Source organism: Thalassophryne amazonica, chromosome 1, assembly GCF_902500255.1.
Source record: "Thalassophryne amazonica chromosome 1, fThaAma1.1, whole genome shotgun sequence".
NCBI classification, from domain to species: Eukaryota; Metazoa; Chordata; class Actinopteri; order Batrachoidiformes; family Batrachoididae; genus Thalassophryne; species Thalassophryne amazonica.
The window spans coordinates 94,825,787-94,850,241 of NC_047103.1; the positions used below are offsets into that span (position 1 = coordinate 94,825,787).

General features: G+C 39.8%; 1 protein-coding gene across 1 annotated transcript in view; it reads right to left on the reverse strand.

Moving 5' to 3' along the window:
• The window catches only part of cubn (cubilin (intrinsic factor-cobalamin receptor)), a 362,295-nt gene that overhangs the window by 296,014 nt on the left and 41,826 nt on the right, over positions 1-24,455 (reverse strand). Inside the window, exons 10-13 of the mRNA XM_034169223.1 lie at positions 16,915-17,010; positions 12,865-12,989; positions 9,202-9,394; positions 2,921-3,039 (exon numbers count right to left, since the gene is read on the reverse strand). Of these exons, the coding sequence (XP_034025114.1) occupies positions 2,921-3,039; positions 9,202-9,394; positions 12,865-12,989; positions 16,915-17,010 (533 nt within the window). The remainder of the gene's footprint in view (positions 1-2,920; positions 3,040-9,201; positions 9,395-12,864; positions 12,990-16,914; positions 17,011-24,455) is intronic.

The following is a 24,455-nucleotide window of genomic DNA, read 5'->3' on the forward strand; positions in this document are numbered from 1 at the left end:
AAAGGTATATGGGGTGTATTAAATGGTACCATAAGAAATGGACATAAAAATGCAAATTACCCGGAATACATCATTGGGAATAACAAGACCATAGACAACATGGAGAATGTGGTTGATGGTTTTAACAAATTCTTTGTAAATGTGGGTCCAGAATTGGTGGCTAAAATCAAGGAGCTAGAGATAGCAGAGGGTGGGGCTAATAGTAGTATGGGGAATAGAAATCCAAGCACAATCTTCCTAAAAGCAGCTGATGAAAAAGAAATCATAGACATAGTAAGAAATTTAAAAGATAAAACATCCACTGATTGGAATGGCATAGACATGAATACAGTAAAAACCGTTATTGAAGGAATTGCAAAGCCACTGACCAATATTTGCAACCTGTCTTTTCAATCTGGTGAATTCCCCAACAAAATGAATGTAGCAAAAGTAATACCATTGTTTCAATCTGGAAATAGACACCATTTAACGAACTATAGGCCTGTTTCTTTGCTCTCCCAATTCTCCAAGATACTCGAAAAACTTTAATGACAGACTCAATATACTTATTCAATCAATCAATCAATCAACTTTTTTCTTGTATAGCGCCAAATCACAACAAACAGTTGCCCCAAGGCGCTCATAAAAAACATAATTTGATGACTGAGAATCAATATGGATTCTGAGCAAGCAGATCAACAGCACTGGTAGTCATACAACTAATAAAAGAAATCACAAATAATGTTGACAACAGAAAACTTGCTCTGGGTGTATTCCTTGATTTAAGCAAAGCTTTTGACACTATTGATCATAAAATATTAGACAAAATGGAAAGGTATGGTATTAGAGGGATTGGGTTGAGCTGGCTGAGGAGCTATCTAAGAAACAGGAAACAATATGTACAAATGGGTGAACACAAATCACACTACATGGATATCACTTGTGGGATACCACAGGGGTCAATATTAGGACCTAAGCTGTTTATTTTATACATCAATGATATATGTAATGTTTCAAAGTTATTAAGATTTGTATTGTTTTCAGATGATACAAATATTTTTTGTTCTGGTGAGAGCTTGCAGCAGATTTTGGAGCTGATCTCGACAGAAATGAATAAAGTAAAATTATGGTTCAACAAAAACAAATTATCATTGAATTTAGAGAAAACAAAGATGATGTTGTTTGGAAGAAATTCCATGAATCTTCAAGTGGACCTGATTAGAAACAATACACACATAGAAAGAGTATACCAAAATAAATTTCTTGGAGTGATCATAGACAGCAAAATCAGCTGGAAACAACTACAAAAGCACCCTGCAGCCACTATGCATACTACAGAAAAGCGCAATAAGGATAATAAATAAAGTGGGATACAGAGACTATACTGACCCACTATTTGTAAAATCAAACGTCTTGAAGTTTATGGATTTGGTCAAATTTAAAACATCACAAATCATGTTCAAAACCAGAAACAATTTACTGCTGAAAAAAATACAAAATCTGTTTATGGAAAGAGAAGGTGGCTATAATGTGAGGGGAGAATTGAACTTCAAAAAGAATAGAAGTCAACTCATAAGAGACGGATGTGCATATCAATCTGTGGGGTGGATTTGTGGAACAGTTTGGAGCTTTAGCTCAAACAGAGCACCAATATAAATAATTTTAAACGAATGTACAAAAAAAATCTATCTTAAGTGCTTACAGTGTTCACCAAAGTATTTAAAATGGCAAAAGAAACTGACGTGTACCAGTAATGGTGATTAATTGTGATTGTTTTTGTATTACTGTTCTTGGACTGACAGAAATGTTTTATTTTTAATACTGACATGGTATGAATAGGTTAGGGCATTTAAAAGCTAGATAGCTTCAGCCTTGGCCTTTTTCATTCAGCTACATGTTTTGTTTTGTTTTGTTTTTTCAGTATATTTATTATGTGTTTTCTTTTTTATTTTATCTATTAATTCATTTATTTTCTGTTATTGCACGAGTGTGCTGATTGATTGATTGAAACTCTGTTTAGAATGTGGAGGGAATATTTTGAGGAGTTGGTGAATGAAGAAAATAAGAGAGAGAGAGAGAAGGAAATCAGGAAGTGCTTAGGAAAGATGAAGTGAGGTTGGCTATGAAGAGGTGAAAGAGAGAAAATGGAGGTGGTTCTGATGACATGCTAGTAGAGGCATGGAAATGCTTAGGAAATATGTTTTTCAACAAACCATTTAATAAAATATTGGAAGGCAAAAGGTTACCTGAGGAGTAGAAAAGTGTCCTGGTTCCAATTTTTAGGAATAAGGGTGATGTGCAGCGATGCAGTAACTGAAAAGGCATAGAACTGAAAAACTGTAGCCTGGAGTTATGGGATAGAGTACGAGTAGTGGAAACTATGCTGAGAAAAGAGGTAAAGATGTGTTTACAGCAATACAGTTTCATTGCAAGTAAGAGCGCTACCGATGCAATGTTTGGCTCTGGCTCTTTCTTGTTCACACTGGCAATGGACAGGTTGAAGGACAAGATCAGACAGGAGTCTACATGGACTATGATGTTTGCTGATGACATTTTGATCTGTAGTGTAGATCTGTAGAGAGCAGGTTGACACTACCTTAGAGAGATGGAGGCATGCTCTGGATTAAAAATGAGCATATCAGAGGGACAGTGCAGATAGGATGATTTGAAGACAAGATCAGAGATTATTTTGAGTTAAATTCTGATCCTGATCATGAAAGGAGTATAAGTTCTATTATGAAAGGTTGGTGAAAATTCAGTTACCAGGTTTTTCTTTCTGGAACATTTTAGAACAAGTTGAAAATATAATTTTTCAAGATGAAACAAAATGTCCCAACACAGATGTTGATTCTGTAGTAAAGTTGTAACCACACACACACACACACACACACATACACACACACACACACACACACAAACACAGAGTCATTTCATGACTGACCTTGTTTGGGTCCACATGAACCACCCAGGCACAGCTGGTGTTGTGCTTGTAGTCTTCATGACCAGGGGTATTGGGATGACTGAAAGACCCAGCAGGGCCACTTAGATAACCTCCACACACTGAAACAGATATTTATAGACATTAGGTCAAAAAAAAGTTTCAGGTGCTAACACACACAACTAGAATAAAGCAATCGAGGAACATTTGAAATGTGACTAAAGGTACGTGTGCAGGTTTTCTCAATGCCAACCACATTTTACAGCTGGTCTCCTTTTGGCTTCTCCCATTTTGAGTCACCACAGTCAGATCATCTATCTCCATCTCACACTGCCCTCAGCATCTTCTTCCATCACACCAACCACCTGCATGTCCTCCCTCAGCACATCCATAAAACTCCTCTTTGGCCTCCCTCTTCTCCTCCTGCCTGGTGGAGAAGAGGGAGGCCTCAGCATCCTTCTCCCTATATACCCTGGGTCCCTCCTCTGTGCATGTTCAAACCATCTCAATCTCACATCTCTGACTTTATCTCCAAACTGTCCTACTTGAGCTGTTTGTCTTCCATGTTCATCCCTAATCTTGTCCATATTTAAACTCATCTACCTTCACCACCTCCACTCTTTGCAGCCTCACTTCAACACCTTGCTGCCTCTCAGTAATACACCTTCTGTTATGAGGGAAGAAAGTAATTTTAGAAATGAACAGTAATAATACTTTTTGTATTTAGTGATATCAATGACATGTCCAGTGTAAAGTCTTAGGGATGTGATGATCTAGTGGTTAAAGCATTGAGCTTGAGACCTCTTGGGCAAGGTCCTTAATCCCCTAGTTGCTCCCGGTGTGTAGTGAGCGCCTTGTACGGCAGCACCCTGACATCGGGGTGAATGTGAGGCATTACTGTAAAGTGCTTTGAGCATCTGATGTAGATGGAAAAGGGTTATATAAATGCAGTCCATTTACCATCTTAGAGTAATGAAGTGGAGGTGTAAATGTAACTCAAATAAATGTTGTTGCAGTTTATTCATGTGCCTTTGTTTTTCTTTATATATATGTCATATTCTGATTACCTGTGTTCACTCAAAACAATAAATAAAAGAAACATTGGATGAACTGAATTCAATTTTGCACAAATTTAACACTAACTCAATTAAATGAAATTCTACTGCATGTTCTTTGTTTTATTTTGGCCCACATTTTTGACCTGTTCAAGATTGAACTGAGTTCATCCAGTGAGATCTTTTTCTTTTCTTTTTTTGAGTGATTACAAGACAAATAGAAGTGATTGGTGTTTAATGCCGTACTGGCAGGCATGACCATATTGACAGTGACCACAGGTATAAATATAAACACAGCAGCAAGATTGATCCCAATCCATGAAGGCATGAAGAAGTTACCATACACTTGGTTTCAGAGATGCTGCCTTGTGAAATCGTGATACACTTAGTACCTTGATGTATGACGTCTTTGTCAAGATACCATGTACACAAGGTTTCAGAAAATATATTAACATATAATATATTAATAAATTAACTGATATTAAGTAACCAGATGTCCCCACACCTCTTCCATTTATTCTTGCATTGCTTGCAAACATTATTGGCAGGTGGCAGGCTATTACTGCCACCAACTCAACAGAATTACTGTGTGAAACTACTACCTGACTACACTAAGAAAAAAAAACTATTGTTGCAGTGACACCTGCAGACCATATGTCCTCACTACCCAAAGTCCTCTTCCTTTTCATCAAATAAACCATGTTATCAATTCCAGTCCCATGAAGGAAAAGAGCCATTGAGAGCCCCCCTCCCCCAATTCCTCTGGTTAACAGCAGGCAGAAGATGCTGATTGGAGCAAAAGGAGTTCAGTTTTTACTTGGATCCAATTTCTCTTTTTAATACAATTAATCAAGCTGAGTATTTAATAGTGCCAAGTGATCAGTGCACTTGTTTCCAAAAGAGAAGGTTCACGACCAGTTGTGCTCTTTCGCCATGTAATGTGGAGCTGCATAAGGATGGACATCCAGTGTAAAACTTGTGCCGCATCAACATGCAGACCTTGAACAAACAGATAGAAGCTGAAAGAACTTACTCTTCAAGTTGAGTCATTTCAATTCAAATATAAATGTTTGAAAGATAGGAAGTCATTGGCCATTAAGACATTGGCAAATGCCTGCTACTGCAGAAGAAGTGGGATGCCATCAGCTACTTTTTGATGCCAGCACTGCTGAAATGAATGAATAAAAATCAGTGTATGTGCAACACCAAAGAATCTTCCCTCACACAGCGGGTAAAATACGTATTGAATACGTCACCATTTTTCTCAGTAAATAGATTTCTAAAGGTGCTACTGATATGAAATTTTCAGCAGATGCCGGAAACAACTCAAATAATCCACACGTACAAAGACATCAACCAAATAAGTACAGAAATTAAGTTATGTGTAATAGAATGGAATGACACAAGGAAAACATATTGAACACGTCGACTGAAATCTATTTAATACTTCGTACAAAAGCCTTTGTTGGTAATGACAGTTTCAAGATGCCGCCTGTATGGAGAAACTAGTGGCATGCATTGCACAGGTGTGATTTTGGCCCATTCTTCCACACAAACAGTCTTCAAATCTTGAAGGTTCCGTCGACCTCTTCTATGACCTCTCATCTTTAGTTCTTTCCATAGATTTTATATTGGATTAAAATCAAGTGATTGGCTGAGCCATTCCAGCAACTTTATTTTCATTCCCCTGAAACCAATTGAGAGTTTTCTTGGCTGTGTTGGGCATTACTGGCTTGCTGAAATGCCCACCCTCGTTTCATCTTCGTCATCCTGGTACATTTTATCAAAAATGTCTCGGTACATTTTCCCATTCATCCTTTCTTCAATTATATGAATATCTGCCATCTGCCAGCCTCAGTCCATGATGTTCCCACCTCCAAACTTCACTGTTGGTATGGTGTTTTGGGGGTGATGTGCAGTGCCATTTATGGTGTATTATGATCCAAAGAGTTCAATTTTGGTATCATCTGACCAGACCATATTCTCTGTATTTCACAGGTTTGTCTACAGTGAGGCAAATAAGTATTTGATCCACTGTCGATTTTGCAAGTTTTCCCACCAACAAACAATGGAGAGGTCTGTAATTTTGGGAGAAGATCATGTGGTCAGATGAGACCAAAATAGAGCTTTTTGGTATCAACTCCACTCGCCATGTTTGAAGGATGAGAACAACCCCAAGAACACCGTCCCAACCGTGAAGCACGGGGGTGGAAACATCATTTTTGGCGGTGCTTTTCTGCAAAGGGGACAGGACGACTGCACCATATTGAAGGGAGGATGGATGGGGTCATGTATTTTGAGATTTTGGCAAACAACCTCCTTCCCTCAGTCAGAGCATTGAAGATGGGTCATGGCTGGGTCTTCCAGCAAATCCTTCTGTAACCAATGCCATCAGTACGTTTTGCAACAATAGGGTTGTGAAGACCTGTTTTCTTTTACCAATCATGAGACGTTTCCTGTGTGACACCTTGGTAATGAGACACCTTTTTATAGGCCATCAGTTGGGCCTGAACTGATATTAATTTGTACTGACAAGGGGCAGGATTGCTTTGTAATTACTGATAGATTTCAAGTGATGTCTTGACTTTCCATGTCTTGTTTGCACCTCCCTTTCTTCAGGTGTTCAATATGTTTCCCTGTGTCATTTCACATTATTACGCAAAACGTTGTGGACATCTATGGTTTGATTTCTTTGTATGTGGATTACTTGGGTTGTTACCAACATCTGGTGAACATTCCATGTCCATAGCACCTTTAGAAATATATTTACTGAGAAAAATGGTGACATGTTCAATACTAATTTAGAAGATCTTCACTTAGCCTGGAAAAAGAGTCTGTTGCTCTATAAAAAAGCCCTCCGTAAAGCTAGGACATCTTTCTACTCATCACTAATTGAAGAAAATAAGAACAACCCCAGGTTTCTTTTCAGCACTGTAGCCAGGCTGACAAAGAGTCAGAGCTCTATTGAGCTGAGTATTCCATTAACTTTAACTAGTAATGACTTCATGACTTTCTTTGCTAACAAAATTTTAACTATTAGAGAAAAAATTACTCATAACCATCCCAAAGACGTATCGTTATCTTTGGCTGCTTTCAGTGATGCCGGTATTTGGTTAGACTCTTTCTCTCCGATTGTTCTGTCTGAGTTATTTTCATTAGTTACTTCATCCAAACCATCAACATGTTTATTAGACCCCATTCCTACCAGGCTGCTCAAGGAAGCCCTACCATTATTTAATGCTTCGATCTTAAATATGATCAATCTATCTTTGTTAGTTGGCTATGTACCACAGGCTTTTAAGGTGGCAGTAATTAAACCATTACTTAAAAAGCCATCACTTGACCCAGCTATCTTAGCTAATTATAGGCCAATCTCCAACCTTCCTTTTCTCTCAAAAATTCTTGAAAGGGTAGTTGTAAAACAGCTAACTGATCATCTGCAGAGGAATGGTCTATTTGAAGAGTTTCAGTCAGGTTTTAGAATTCATCATAGTACAGAAACAGCATTAGTGAAGGTTACAAATGATCTTCTTATGGCCTCGGACAGTGGACTCATCTCTGTGCTTGTTCTGTTAGACCTCAGTGCTGCTTTTGATACTGTTGACCATAAAATTTTATTACAGAGATTAGAGCATGCCATAGGTATTAAAGGCACTGCGCTGCGGTGGTTTGAATCATATTTGTCTAATAGATTACAATTTGTTCATGTAAATGGGGAATCTTCTTCACAGACTAAAGTTAATTATGGAGTTCCACAAGGTTCTGTGCTAGGACCAATTTTATTCACTTTATATATGCTTCCCTTAGGCAGTATTATTAGACGGTATTGCTTAAATTTTCATTGTTACGCAGATGATACCCAGCTTTATCTATCCATGAAGCCAGAGGACACACACCAATTAGCTAAACTGCAGGATTGTCTTACAGACATAAAGACATGGATGACCTCTAATTTCCTGCTTTTAAACTCAGATAAAACTGAAGTTATTGTACTTGGCCCCACAAATCTTAGAAACATGGTGTCTAACCAGATCCTTACTCTGGATGGCATTACCCTGACCTCTAGTAATACTGTGAGAAATCTTGGAGTCATTTTTGATCAGGATATGTCATTCAAAGCGCATATTAAACAAATATGTAGGACTGCTTTTTTGCATTTACGCAATATCTCTAAAATTAGAAAGGTCTTGTCTCAGAGTGATGCTGAAAAACTAATTCATGCATTTATTTCCTCTAGGCTGGACTATTGTAATTCATTATTATCAGGTTGTCCTAAAAGTTCCCTAAAAAGCCTTCAGTTAATTCAAAATGCTGCAGCTAGAGTACTGACGGGGACTGGAAGGAGAGAGCATATCTCACCCATATTGGCCTCTCTTCATTGGCTTCCTGTTAATTCTAGAATAGAATTTAAAATTCTTCTTCTTACTTATAAGGTTTTGAATAATCAGGTCCCATCTTATCTTAGGGACCTCGTAGTACCATATCACCCCAATAGAGCGCTTCGCTCTCAGACTGCAGGCTTACTTGTAGTTCCTAGGGTTTGTAAGAGTAGAATGGGAGGCAGAGCCTTCAGCTTTCAGGCTCCTCTCCTGTGGAACCAGCTCCCAATTCAGATCAGGGAGACAGACACCCTCTCTACTTTTAAGATTAGGCTTAAAACTTTCCTTTTTGCTAAAGCTTATAGTTAGGGCTGGATCAGGTGACCCTGAACCATCCCTTAGTTATGCTGCTATAGACGTAGACTGCTGGGGGGTTCCCATGATGCACTGTTTCTTTCTCTTTTTGCTCTGTATGCACCACTCTGCATTTAATCATTAGTGATCGATCTCTGCTCCCCTCCACAGCATGTCTTTTTCCTGGTTCTCTCCCTCAGCCCCAACCAGTCCCAGCAGAAGACTGCCCCTCCCTGAGCCTGGTTCTGCTGGAGGTTTCTTCCTGTTAAAAGGGAGTTTTTCCTTCCCACTGTAGCCAAGTGCTTGCTCACAGGGGGTCGTTTTGACCGTTGGGGTTTTACATAATTATTGTATGGCCTTGCCTTACAATATAAAGCGCCTTGGGGCAACTGTTTGTTGATTTGGCGCTATATAAAAAAATTGATTGATTGATTGATTGATTGATTGATTGATTATTTTACCGGCTGTATCTTTTTGAACAAGTGAAGGTTTAGTTTGTATTAATCCCTTCTTCCAGGCATCCCCTCCATGTGGCCCCAGAGTCTCAGCCCATTACCTTGTTGTGCAGTCTGGCACAGTGGACCGGTCCAATGGTCAGTGCATGTGCACGTGAATCCATTAACTCCATCAGTACAGGTTCCTCCATTCTGACAGGGGTTGCTGGAGCATTCATTAATGTTCTGGTTACAGTTGACTCCTTCCCAACCAGGGTGGCAGCTGCAGATGTATCCAGGAGATGTAATGGTGTCCTGTGATGGCAGTTATTACATAGTTATTATTATTATTATTATTATTATTATTATTATTATTTGCATCTGTACTTGAGAAAGATGTTTAAAAAGGTCAAATGCTTTTAAAGTCTCAGCTGACACTACAGCGGAAATATGAAAATGTGTTTTCAGATCTTCCTCTTTCTTTCTGCAAAAAATGAAATATGCACACGGTTTATCTTTTGGTCATGGCAGCATCACAGCAGAAGACTGCAAGGGAAAACTGTGATCCAGATGAGGAAGCAGTTGGGTAAGATTACTTTGAAACGTAATCAGTTACTGAACACAAAATACAGTATATTCAGAATACTTTTGGATTACTAACAACATAATATGGCTCATAAACTATGAGCCATAGATGCTGATGCTGAGCATCTATGGCTCAGCATCAGCCATAGATGCTGAGCCATAGGTCTCAGCATCTATGGCTGATGCTGAGACCCTGATCCATGCATTTATCTCTTCTAGATTGGACTACTGCAATGTTCTATTTTCTGGTTTACTGCAGTCTAGCATTGGGGGTCTCCAATTGGTTCAAAATGCTGCAGCCAGACTTTTGACATGAAGCAGAAAGTACAACCACATTACACCCATTTTGGCATCTCTTCACTGGCTTCCTGTCCCAGTGAGATCAGATTTTAAGGTTCTGCTACTAACCTATAAAATTATTCATGGACTGACACCTCCCTACCTAGCTGACCTAATTAAACCTTACATACCGGCCCGGGCTTTACGTTCTCAGGGTGCAGGACTACTTTATGTCCCTAAGGTGAATAAGAAGTCTGCGGGTCACAGAGCTTTCTCTTATCGTGCCCCTGTTCTGTGGAATGATCTCCCTGCGTCAATAAAACAGTCAGATTCTCTGGAGATTTTCAAGTCCAGACTTAAGACACACTTATTTTCCCTTTCATATGGCTAGCATACTGGTACAGTTTTGTTTTACGCTTTTTACTCTTTTAATTAATTTATTAGTAATTGGAGCGGGCTGCAGCCTCAACTTTACCTAAATTCTGGGTCTTTTAGTGAAGTTTAGGGCTAGTGGCCAGTGATCACCTTAGTATTTCTCTGTTTTTCTTGTTGTTTAATGCTGCCAAATTATACAGTATTTTTTGTCTTTCTGATGCCTGATTCTGTTTTTTCTCTCTGTTTAAGGTGCAGCTCCATCCAGAGATGGGAGTTGTATTCATGTTGGCGATCCTCCTGTCCTGTGCGCCAATAGCATTTCTTGTATATTCGTCCGTGAATTGTTCTGTAATTTACGTTTGTAGCATAGCCCAAGCAGAGGGTCACCCCTTTGACTCTGGCCTGCTTGAGGTTTCTTCCTCAGAGGGAGTTTTTCCTTACCACTGTTGCTGTGGGGGTTGGTAAGGTTAGACTTTACCTGTGTGAAGCACTTTGAGGCAACTCTGTTGTGATTTGGTGCTATATAAATGAAAATAAATTGAAATTGAAATTGAATTGAAACTATAAATTAACTTGTAAATTAAGAAAAAGTATCTCAAAACATCCATCAACCTATTTTCAGAATTCTTATTTTGTTTTAATTTATAATGGAATTTATAGTTTATCAATGTGGTTATGTCCATTTTAAGTATGATGTGCATTATTTTCAGAAACGTTGTAAGTAACCCAAAAGTGTTCCTATCAGGCATGGTGTTGGCATGGCTCAAAACAGGTGGAAGCAAACGCGAGTTCTCACCAGGGATAGAGTAAGTAAAAGGTTTAATGGTAAAAGCTAGCAGGGAGTCGGTACACAGGTGATCCAGCAGCGGGGCAACGGTAGCAACGGCTGAAGCGTGGTTCAACAGACAGGCAAAGGTCAAAATACACAGCAAGAAAGGAGGCAATCAGAGGCAAAGACAAACTCAAAGTCGAGGACAAAGCAAGGTCAAAAATTTGGCAGGCAAAAAACAGGGCAAAAGAGAGCTTGGAACTAAGGCTGGAGAGTGACATGAAATCAACAATCTGGCAGTGAGCTGTGAGACTGTGAGGGCTTAATTAGGGAGTAAACTAATCAAGGTGTGATGAAGTGCAGGTGTGTGGATGGTTCTGGAAGGGGGTGTGGCCAGGGAAGATAAAGGTGAGTGCCACACTCACATGAGTGCCACTAGCTTAGCTTATGGCAAGCTAAAAGTGGACACTCTTGTTTTGGTCAAACTTCTGGCCAGTTTCTGGGTATTCTGTGTCAGTACGCGCCCGCGGCCGACGTGCTTGATGAATTCCTGCACAAAAAGGAGTTCCCAGATAATTGTGATATATTCCTAAATAGCAGAGATGTCGGCCCAATGAGAGCAGCACTCTGAGCAGGGTGAGTGAGTGCAAGGGAGTGTAGTGAGAAGAAAGCAAAGCGAACTGGGGCAAGATGAAGAAGTGACAGAAAAACCAATGGTGCAAAACGTGACGCGCTCAACAAACAATAATTAACGTGAACAAAACAAAAGGGGAAAAAACTAGGAAATAATGTGACTAACCTAAATAGCGGGAAACAAGAGGATCAATGATTATAATCAAAACTAGAACTGACACACATTAAAGTATACAAATAAATGCAATAACTGATGAGCAGAAAATAAATGATATAAAGCAAAAACCAGTGACCAGAGAATACAACACAAAATAAATGATAAACAAAGAATGCAATAAATAACTAAAGGAACGTAACCATATAAAAACACTGAAGATAAATGATAACCAAAACCAGTGACTAAAGCAAAATGCAATACAGGTGGAAAAACAAGACTAGACTAAGACTGAAGTAACTACAGGGCCCACAAGTGAAAGAATACAAAAGTAATACAACAAGCAATAAGGAAAAACAAACCACAGCCAAGACAGGAACAAAGACAAAACTAAATACATGGCAACCAAGAGGTGCACAGGAAATAAAGGAAAAAACAACTAATCATAAATAGAGCATGACCATGATAATATGACATAACATGAGGAAAAACCTGTGTGTCATGGCCAAAGAAGTATGGAAATATTTTAGCTATCAGAAAACTTAGACAGTCACATGATAATGGAGGACATCCAACGACTGTGCAGAATGTGATTTAAAACAGAGGCTGCAAAAAGGAAATACATTAATTAAATATATAGTATGCTTATGGAAAGACACTCCACAGTTTTTTCCTGAATTCAACACAATACTATTGTGAAAATAAAGCCAGCTAATCTAGAGAAGTAGCTGTGCTGGGTAGATTAAGGGAAGAAGCTGTGAGTTAACTTAAAAAAAGCCATCTCTGTCCATGCTGAGTTGTCCAGTACCACAGCACTATGAAGGTACAGATTTTTGCCTGAGGACATCATACTGTCAAACTCTCATGGTGTGCTCCACCTAAATGAAATAATATAACAGTCGAGAAGAACTTGAAATAGGTAGAGCCACTCTGTGACATTGTAGGAACACAAAGGAAAAGAGAGAGAGAGAGAGAGTTAAACAAGCTCACCGTGCACTGTCCATTGACACAGGGGTTGTTGGTTTGGCAGATGTTGCTGGTCTGAGTGCAACCACTGGGTCCATAACCGTTGCCTATGTAGCCTGGAGGACAGGTACAAATGGGGAATGTGGACTCTAGGGAATGGATGTGGGGTGAAAAAACAATGTGTTAGGATAATATTTAATCGTGCCAAACAAGCAACAGGGACTGGCAACCAGGACCCTGTGATTAACAACAAGGTTTCATATTCTTGCCACATTAATCACATTATCTTGAGGTATGACACATCAGTTTGTTAACAGAGAAATGACAGCACCAGCATCAAATAATGCTTAAACAAAGGTGGAAATATTAAATGTACAGTAACACCTTGAAAGTATACTGTTTTGGATACAACCAAAGGCCTACAAATAGTATTCACACCACTGGAGTTTTACACATTTTTATTTTTTCCACAATTATTTCAGGCTTCTGGGGCAGGAATAATGGCCAGGTGGTTAGTGCACTTGGTTTTCAGTGTGGAAGATTCCCGATTCAAATCTCACCCCCGCCACATTTCTCCATATAATTTGAAGTTGCATCAGGAAGGGCATCTCAGTTGGTAGAACTTGCGCCAGTTCAAAATGTACAACCCTTGGCAAAAATTATGGAATCACCAGCCTTGGAGGATGTTCATTCAGTTGTTTAATTTTGTAGAAAAAAAGCAGATCACAGACATGACACAAAACTAAAGTCATTTCAAATGACAACTTTCTGGCTTTAAGAAACACTATAAGAAATCAAGAAAAAAAGATTGTGGCAGTCAGTAACAGTTACTTTTTTAGACCAAGCAGAGGAAAAAAATATGGACTCACTCAATTCTGAGGAATAAATTATGGAATCACCCTGTAAATTTTCATCCCCAAAACTAACACCTGCATGAAATCACATCTGCTCGTTAGTCTGCATCTAAAAAGGAGTGATCACACCTTGGAGAGCTGTTGCACCAAGTGGACTGACATGAATCATGGCTCCAACACGAAAGATGTCAATTGAAACAAAGGAGAGGATTATCAAACTCTTAAAAGAGGGTAAATCATCACGCAATGTTGCAAAAGATGTTGGTTGTTCACAGTCAGCTGTGTCTAAACTCTGGACCAAATACAAACAACATGGGAAGGTTGTTAAAGGCAAACATACTGGTAGATCAAGGAAGACATCAAACCGTCAAGACAATAAACTTAAAGCAATATGTCTCAAAATATGAAAATGCACAACAAAACAAATGAGGAACGAATGAGAGGAAACTGGAATCAACGTCTGTGACCGAACTGTACAAAACCGCCTAAAGGAAATGGGATTTACATACAGAAAAGCTAAATGAAAGCCATCATTAACACTTAAACAGAAAAAAACAAGGTTACAATGGGCTAAGGAAAAGCAATCGTGGACTGTGGATGACTGGATGAAAGTCATATTCAGTGATGAATCTCGGATCTGCATTGGGCAAGGTGATGATGCTGGAACTTTTGTTTGGTGCCGTTCCAATGAGATTTATAAAGATGACTGCCTGAAGAGAACATGTAAATTTCCACAGTCATTGATGATATGGGGCTGCATGTCAGGTAAAGGCACTGGGGAGATGGTTGTCATTACATCATCAATAAGTTTACGTTGATATTTTGGACACTTTTCTGATGTTTGGGGATGATGAAATCATTTTTCAAGATGATAATGCATCTTGCCATAAAGCAAAAACTGTGAAAACATTCCTTGCAAAAAGACACATAGGGTCAATGTCATGACATAGGGTCAATGTCAACCAGCAGATGTGATTTGATGCAGGTGTTACTTTTGGGGATGAAAATTTACAGGGTGATTCCATAATTTATTCCTCAGAATTGAGTGAGTCCATATTTTTTTCCTCTGCTTGGTCTAAAAAAGTAACCGTTACTGACTGCCACAATTATTTTTCCTGATTTCTTATAGTGTTTCTTAAAGCCAGAAAGTTGCCATTTGAAATGACTTTAGTTTTGTGTCATGTCTGTGATCTGCTTTTTTTCTACAAAATTAAACAACTGAATGAACATCCTCCGAGGCCGGTGATTCCATAATTTTTGCCAGGGGTTGTAGATCCATCAAAATGAGCAGCCAAAGGGGCTGAGATTTTTTCCAGGCTTTTCCAGGCTGCTGCCTTTAGTGTTGTCACTACCAGCCTGTAGGCACCTTGACACTGGCACAAATTTCATCCCCACACCGCCACACAATTCATTGTGCCAATGTGTCCCACTTTGTCCCACTTGACACCATGCAATAGCCAGTGACACATTTGCTCTCAGAACATGGCAGATGAAAGCACTTTCTCATCGCTCCCAGAATCACAAAGAAATTATCTACAGTTACAGGTTGTCTCGTTCATTTCAGGTTGTCAAATTCATTTTTCCTCAAAATTGTACACGCAATACAAGGTGTAATGACAATGTGAAAAAAAAACTTTTTTGTTGTTTGTTTGTTTGTCTTTAGATTTTGCAACTAAACAAAATAAGAAATCACATATACATATGTATTCACAGCCTTTGTGAAGACCACCTGGGGTAAATTCAGTTGATTGCACATGATTTGGAAAGACACACACTTGTCTACATATAAGGTCCCACAACTGACACTGCATGTCAGAGCACAAACCAAGCATGAAGACAAAGGAATTGTCTGTAGACCTCCGAGACAGGATTGTCTTGAGGCACAAATCTGGGGAAGGGTACAGAAACATTTCTGTTGCTTTGAAAGTCCCAATGAGCACAGTGGCCTCCATCATCCATAAATGGAAGAAGTTCGGATCCACCAGGTCTCCTCCTAGAGCTGGCCACCCATCTAAACTGAGCAATCAGGGGAGAAGGGCCTTAGTCAGGGAGGTGACCAAGAACCCGATGGTCACCCTGTCAGAGCTCCAGCATTCCTCTGTGTAGAGAGGAGAACCTTCCAGAAGGACAGCAATCTCTGCAGCAATCCACCAATCAGGCCTGTATGGTAGAGTGGCCAGACAGAAGCTACTCCTTCATAAAAGGCACATGGCAGCCCATCTGGAGTTTCTCATAAGACACCTGAAGGACTCGCAGACCATGAGAAGTCAGCATTGAGGGAAAGATGAATGCAGCAATGTACAGAGACATCCTGGATGAAAACCTGCTCCAGAGCGCTCTTGACCTCAGACTGGGGCGACAATTCATCTTTCAGCAGGACAATGACCCGAAGTGCACAGCCAAGATATCAAAAGAGTGTGCTTTAGGACAACTGAAGGTCCTTGAGTGACCCATCCAGAGCCCAGACCTGGATCCGATTGAACATCTCTGGAGAGATCTGAAAATGGTTGTGCACCGACACTCCCCATCCAACCTAATGGAGCTTGAGAGGTGTTGCAAAGAGAAATGGGCAAAACTGCCAAAAGATAGGTGCAACAAGTTTGTGGCATCATATTCAAGAAGACTTGAGGCTGTAATTGCTGCCAAAGGTGCATTAACAAAGTATTGAGCCAAGGGCATCAGTACTTACATACATGTGATTTCTTAGTTTTTTATTTTTAATAAATTTGTAGAAATTAAGAAAAAACCTCTTTCATGTTGTCATTATGGGGTTCTGTGAGGGAAAAATTAATTTATATTTTGGAATAAGGCTGTAACATAACAAAATATGGAAAAAAAAGAAAATGTTGTAAATGCTTTCTGGATGCAAAAAAAAAAAGATGAAAAAAAAACTTTTAGCAATTCTGTTTCTCAAATTCCAGCCAGAATAATTTAACTCATTCAGAGTTATTAATTGTAGAGATTTGTTTTCAGAGGATTTTAGAAATTTTAATTTGGAGAAGCCTGAATAACTTAAAATTAATAAATTGATTAAAATATGTCAAAGCCAAAGGGTGTGAATACTATTTGTACTGTACGTGGATGGATATGTAGTTAAAAGGAAATACCCGTAAATATCTGAAATGTTTATTTTTTGCCTTTTTTAATGTAACTAAATATATTCAGCTGTAAAGACACTGAAGAGCACAGAGCAAGCACATGATAGAAAAGTTTGTTTTACCTGGTCTGGAGGAGCAGGTGGCTAAAGGATGACAGCCTCCATTGTTGGTTGCACAAATGTCAGCTTGAGTGCACGTTCTGCCATCTCCTTCATAACCTGAAGGAAGACAAGGAGCGTCCTCCACAGTGAGACAGTATGTTACTCATTTGACTGATCAGATTGTGTTTTTCTGTGTTGAGTCATGGTTTTACTGACCAAGAAAGACCGTTGTTCACATTACAGGAATTAACTTACAAATTTAATGTGACCTAAAATGAAGTGTTAACTTAGATTTCTTTGTTTGTAAAGCTATTAGGGTGGTAAACAATCAGTGATGATGTTTTCTTGGATTTTTTTTTCTATTGTACGTTTTGTGGACCTCAAAAACCCATCGCTGCTGTTGCAACTTTTAAAGCACACAGCTTAACAACAGAATGTAAAGTCAGATGAAAAAGATACAATGAAGCATGCTCACCTGTTTAATTTTGCAACAAATAAAAGTTTCAAACAAAGAATTATTGACTACCATATTTTTAAACTATGTCACACAGGAGTATACATTGCATCTGTCAAAATGCATAATAGTCATCTTTATTTTTTAAACAGATGTATTTCAAGAATTACAAGAATATACAAGAATTCTGGGGGAAAAAAACATTTTGCAACAATTCGAAAAGGCTATTCAGTCACATATCTTTAATGTTGCGTTTCTTGTTTCTACTGTATAGAAAACGTACAGAACTGTGACTTTTTTGTTTGTTTGTGTGTGTATGTTTACACGCCTATTTCTTGATATATTTAAGTATTTTCAGAATATGTCACAAAACCACCTCTAAAATTAATTTTTAAACCCGTGAGTGGAAAATATGTTCTTGCGTTTTTTGTGCTTGAGAAAGATCAAATTGTGTTAATTCACATTTACAGTTTTTGTTTTTTGTTTTGTTTTGTTTTTTGAGGTTGTACTAAACATGGTTTTTATTTTGTTGTCTCATCTGCACTGTCATCTGTAAACTGGCTGCTGTACGTGCACTGTGTCACTGATAAAGACCAGGGCAGGCCTGAGTGTATCCCCTGGTGTCACACATCACCACTTAACACCATGCTACAGAACAGTGGTGTCCAAAGTATTCCAGAAAGGGCCGAGAGGGTGCAGGTTTTCTGTGCAGCCACTGACTCCAGCAGGTGATTTCACTGGTTAACATCACTTTGAGCAGGTGGGATGAGTTCATCAGTGAAATCACCTGCTGGAGTCAGTGGCTGCACAGAAAACCTGCACCCTCTCGGCCATTTCTGGAATACTTTGGACACCACTGCATATAGAATACTTTGTGTCCTGGATGACAACCACTTCACCAGATGCATTCCCACCTTCTATCTATATGTTGCTGCCAGGTGGAATGTGGTCTTGTCCAGTTGCTGGTGCTCTCAACACTGAGGTACATGCATCCTGGATCAGGTATAGGGAAACACGCTATATCACTAAAATGTTGTAGCCGGCGTTCCATCCAAATGCAAGTGATATACCTCATTTGAGTCTCCCTAAGTAAGATATTCTCATGGTACTCAAGGACCCTTTGAACTAACCTTGTATCAAAGACAACCAGTCATCACTTTAGGCCACTGTTTAATGTCCAAGTCAAAGTGACAAAGTTTTTATTCGGCACACAAAATATTCAAATAGAAAAAAATGAACAATTCCACAAACATATAAACAAAACTAGTGAGTCCGAAAGGGTGTGGGCTGAAGCAAAGCTTATTAGCGCCCACCCCTACTAGTACAAGTCCATCAATTCTAATCAGTCATATTTACATAAATACAAATTCACTACTACATGTCGACACACAGACATACACATCAATATACTATTCACTTATAATTATGTTTATATAGTACCAGATCACAAGAAAGTCAAATCAAGGCACTTTACGCAAGTAAGGACTAACCTTACCAATCCCCAGAGCAAGCACTAGGCAACTGTGTTGAGGAAAAACTCCCTATAAGGAAGAAACCTCAAGCAGACCAGGCTCTTGGGGGTGACCCTCTGCTTGGGCTGTGCCATATATACCTATATACATACGTATATACTTTACATACATAAATATATACATACATATACACGGTCACTTATATACATATATACATATACACCTACCCATATCTATATATCTACATACGCATATACATACCCACACATTCAAATATACAATAAATCCCACTTATAAATTGAACATTCCTTATAAATCAAATTATATTTGCGTCGTTATGATACTTAGACATGATGTTCTTTTTGAGTAGTTTCTTAAATCTTACTAAGGTACCACTCATTCTAACCTCTGTTGAACATTCGTTCCATTTCTTCACCCCAACCACAGACACACAAAAACCCTTTACATTTGATCTTACTGGTGGTTTCATAAAAATTGCACAACCTCTTAAACTATATCTGGATTCTGTACGTCTCACGAACATACAGTAGGACAGGAATGACCAGGACCCTAAAGACTTGGATGTTTGTTCCCCTGAAAAGCACCTATGTAAAGGGACCACATGACTCCATAAGTAATTCCCAATCTCAAAGGTAGAGGACCCACAGACATGAATATTACTGCTGAGATAAGTGGAAGTCTGTACAACATAATTGTCAAACCTACAACATGTAAGTTGGACACTTTCTCTGCATACATAAACACTTCTGCTAAGTCCATTCGCTGTTTCGCAGTTGAAAATCTTGCCCCATCTCGTGGTCCGTGACTCACGTGTGAGGTCAGTTTCAGCAGAGTTCCAGTTCAGGGCACAATGTAAACAAATGTCATGAAGTATGGACAACAAGACAACATCGGAGCACAGCAGAAGTTCATCCCAGGTGCTACACCTCCTCTAGATAACCCTCTCAATGTGTCATCATCATAATTGCCCATGAACTCGCTGGATCAGCGCCATCCGCATCCTCGCTAGCCAGTGTTTACATGCGCTGTGAGACACTGGAACTCTGCTGGCACCGCAGTGCATTCTGGGAAGCGCATGGGCCCGCCAGAGGCATTATGGGAAATGTTAAAGTACTGAATGAAGTCTGAGAGCCTGGATCTCAAGTTGAGGAACCGTCTGATCGTGGGGTTTTATTTGTTTTTGTGCCATGTCACATGTGTGTTCTGTCACTCATGTGTGAGTTCATGCATGCTCCCCACGTTAGGTCTGTGTCTGGTATGTGTGCGCTCCTGGGCTGTGTCTGTTGGATGTATATGTGAGTGTGTGTCTGCCTCCCTGCTGCGGTGTCCAAGTTCCCACGTGCGCGCGTGTGTGTGTTCCATTGCGTGCACCTGGCTCCCTGCATGTATGTGGGTTTGTGTGTGTTCCGCCGTGTGCACCTGTCGCCCCATCTCCTGCATATGTGAATGTGTAGCATGCAGCCCCGTTCTTTCTCTGTGTTATGTGTGTTTGCACGTCCCTGTGTGTGTTCATTTATTGTGTTTGTTTGTGTGTTTGTATCATTTTGTATGTTTGATTTCTTTTTTATGTTTCATTTTTAGTTAATTATTTTTCCTACGCAACCTTTGTTGTCAAATTTATTTTCCGTCTGTGATTGTGGTCTGTTTAGTTATCATATCTCGGTGTGTTCTGTTTATTCACGTGCATCTGTTTCCACTTTCTTGTTTCTCACACCTGTTGTTCATCAGTTTAATCATTAGGTAAGTCAATTATTTGGTTCTGATTGTCAGTTATGACAGTTTGTTGTTTCCCTTTTGATCCCTGGTTGTAAGTATTTTTTGGTGTCTACTTTCTCCGCCTGGTTTCTGTATTTTTGTTAGAAGTTACTGTGGGTTCCCTCACTTTATGTCCACAACCTCATGTTGTGGACATAAAGTATGTAAGTACAGTATACAACATACACAATATGTTGTATACTGTGTCACACTGGATTATTAAAACACCTTGGTTTTTGTATCCATCTGAGTCCTGGCTGTTTGCTTTTGGGCTTCAAATTGACTTAGTTCCTGGTTCCACACATAGCAGAAACTCTTGACTCCTCACTCAGCTTTTTAAGTACTGCAATCAGAACATCCACTGTATCTGCAAAGATCACAGAATCATCTGCAATGTTAGTTTCAATAACTCTATCCTCATGGAAAAAAAATCAAGGAACCAAATCCGCCATACTCCAGAATCCTACCTAACACCCACAGCATGCAAACATTCCACAGAGGAAGAGACAGAACACATCCCTGATGAATGCCACTATGCACTTGAAAAAAATTCCAAGATTCTGTCTCACCTCCACACAGCAGTCACATCTGCTGACTATGATGTCCAACAACTTCTTCGGGATCCCGTAGCTTATCAGGACATCCAAGAGAGCACCCAAGTCAAACAAATCAAGTTTTTTGTGGAAAACAACACTGGCTGCAAAGAAGCACAACTGATCTTTGCACTTCCTTTCAGTGATTACTTGCAGAGCTAAGATGCAGTCAGTGGTTTTAATGTTTGGGTAACAAAGCAAGACTCCTCTGCACACTTAACAGCAAGTAACTCAGACAGAATCCTGTTTAGAATGGCACACGTTTAGTGTCCGGTAAAACCTCAGTAACGAAGGCCAGATCACAAAAAAGTTCCATCTTCGAAGTAATTAATATGACTAACTTGATTTTAAGTGTAACCCTCCGTTTATTTCAATATTCAAATGACTTAAATGAAGCCATAGTGAATAATGTGTCTCAACTTGTCCACTTGTGTCTCAACACCAGTAAGACGAAGGAGATGGTGATCGACTTCAGGAGGAAACCACCACCTCATCCACCGGTGAACATCCAGGGGAGGACATAAAGACTGTGGACAGTCTCAAATACCTGGGTGTTCACCTCAACAGCAAACTGGACTGGATTCACAACACCGACGCCCTGTACAAAAAAGGTCAGAGTCACCTCCACCTACTGAGGAGACTGAGATCCTTTGGAGTGAGCAGGCCTCTGCTTAAGACCTTCTACAACTCTGTTGTAGCCTCTGCTCTCCTCTATGCTGTCGTCTGTTGGGCCCCGGGCAGCACAGAGCGGGAGAGAAAGAGACTGAACAAGCTGGTCAGGAAGTCCAGCTCTGTTCTGGGCCGTCCTCTGGACTCTCTGGTGGAGGTGGCTGAGAAGAGGGTGTTAGCCAAGTTCAAATACATCATGGACAACTCCTCTCACCCTCTGCACTGGACTGTAGTGGAGCTGCCCAGCTCGTTCAGTGACAGGCTGAGGCACCCTCAGTACAAGAAGGAACGATACCGCAGGTCGTTCCTCCCTGCTGCTGTCAGACTACTACAATAATGGGCCTTTCACACTGAATACTTCAGGCCAATCCGTCAACGCTTCCCAATCCGTCGGATTCATTTACAACGCTTCAGAAGTGGCAAGGGGGCGGAAATTGCGGCTACGTCACACTCTGGCTGTTTCCACAACCTGAAAAAAGTTCAGCGATCGCCAGCTTGAATTTGGGTCACCTGAACCACAAAAAAGCTTTAAAAAACAGCAGTAGAATGATTCTCCCATCACCCTGCTGGGAGAAGCTGTTTTTCAGCTACTTTTCGGAGTGACGCCAACCGAGGGAGGACTGACAACTTGGTGGCATATCAATTGAACCGCGACAGCAGGCCGACCCACATGGAGAAGCTAGCCTTCAGGCATCATTCCTGGGCAGACGGAGGCAGGCAGCCCGGGTGATGGAGCAAACCCACTCAGTCCGAAATTTCCTACTTTTTAGATATATGCGAAGTCCCAGTTTGCCCAACAGAGTTTAGTTCTGCAGCTTTATTGAGGTGAGAATAATGTAAAAATAAAATGTGACATTTACGGAACTGCTGTGAAGGTTTACTGATCGGCTAACGTTAGCTTAGCCTTTTAGCAAAGTTGATCTGAGTGAACACTTTAATTTGTAAATGCTTCAGTTTTTTTTTTTTTTTTAACCAAATAAAGCTACAACTTTTTTCAGAAACCACAAAAGCTCAACTTTAAATAACTTATTTTTTCAGGCGTTTTTTTTTTCCATCGTTTTTTCCCCATTTTTTTCCTTTTTTATATATAAACTGTTAGTGTTTCTTTATATTTAAAGAAATATTTTTATTTGTCCCAATCAGGAATATTTGCTGTGCAGACAACCAAACTTCCATTGATGAGCTGAACACCGCGAAGTCCAGTCGAAAGAAAACATCTCTGCTTTTCAAAATAGGACAAAAGTGTTTTCAGCAACACCACCAGAGTTCAAAGCTGCAGAAGAGACCTTCATCTGGTCCCAAGAATCCAGCAGAACATCACCTGCTTCTAAATAAAAGGCTTTTTCAACAGCAACTATTTTATTATTTTTTAAAAAGCTGTTTCATTTTATATTTTAACAATAAATGAACGGATCATTAAAAATGTCCACAAATCAAAGTTAAAAGACATTTGCACAAGTAGAAGCTCTCCACTTATTGTGCTCAAATTCATCCATCCATCCATCCATCCATCCATTTTCTTCCGCTTTATCCGGAGTCGGGTCACGGGGGCAGCAGCTCAAGCAAAGCCGCCCAGACCTCCCGATCCACACACACCTCCCCCAGCTCCTCCGGCGGAACCCCAAGACGTTCCCAAGCCAGCCGAGAGATGTAGTCCCTCCAGCGTGTCCTTGGTCTTCCCCGGGGCCTCCTCCCAATGGGACGTGCCCAAGGTACTCAGGACGGATTTCATCCACCCCAGGAGCCTTGCCACCGAGGAGCTTTCTAACCACCTCGGTGACTTTGGCCTGGGTAATGGATGAGTCCGCCTCTGAGTCTCCAGTCTCTGCTTCCTCTTCGGAAGACGTGACGATGGGATTGAGAAGATCCTCGAAGTATTCCTTCCACCACCCGACAACATCCCCAGTCAGGGTCAACAGCTCCCCACCCGCACCGTAAACAGTGCTGGTGGAGAGCAACTATTTTATTATTTTTTAAAAAGCTGTTTCATTTTATATTTTAACAATAAATGAACGGATCATTAAAAATGTCCACGAATCAAAGTCAAAAGACATTTGCACAAGTAGAAGCTCTCCACTTATTGTGCTCAAATTCATATTTTAGAAATGACTCTGTCCTGATAACAACATTAAAGGCAATTACATATTTTGGCAAAATTACAAGTTGAAATGACTATAAAAAAATTCATCATGAGGTTTATGTCACAGAAATCCTACTTTATAATCACACTGCAGTCATTGTTAAATTATTTCCTGTTGCATTTATAATAAACATTTGTATTTATTTACAGTGTCTGTTTTTCTGGTTGAAATGAGATATAAATAATCTACCAGACTTAAAAAATGTACAAATTTCCATGTTATTTTATTTGTCTAAAAATAAATGTTCAAGGTTCTGTGCGTTAAACAAGAAATTATCTAATCTGAAATAACAGGTGTGTTGTGTGTTGGGGGGTTTGGCTGGCTGTTTTTGTGTTGTTTTCTTTTCTTTGCTCTCCAGGTGGTATGCAAACTGGTTTTTGTCTGTGGAGAAGGTGCTGGCAGAAGAGTCCTTCACCCTCATCAGCATTATTAGCTGCACCTGTGGAGGATGTTCACG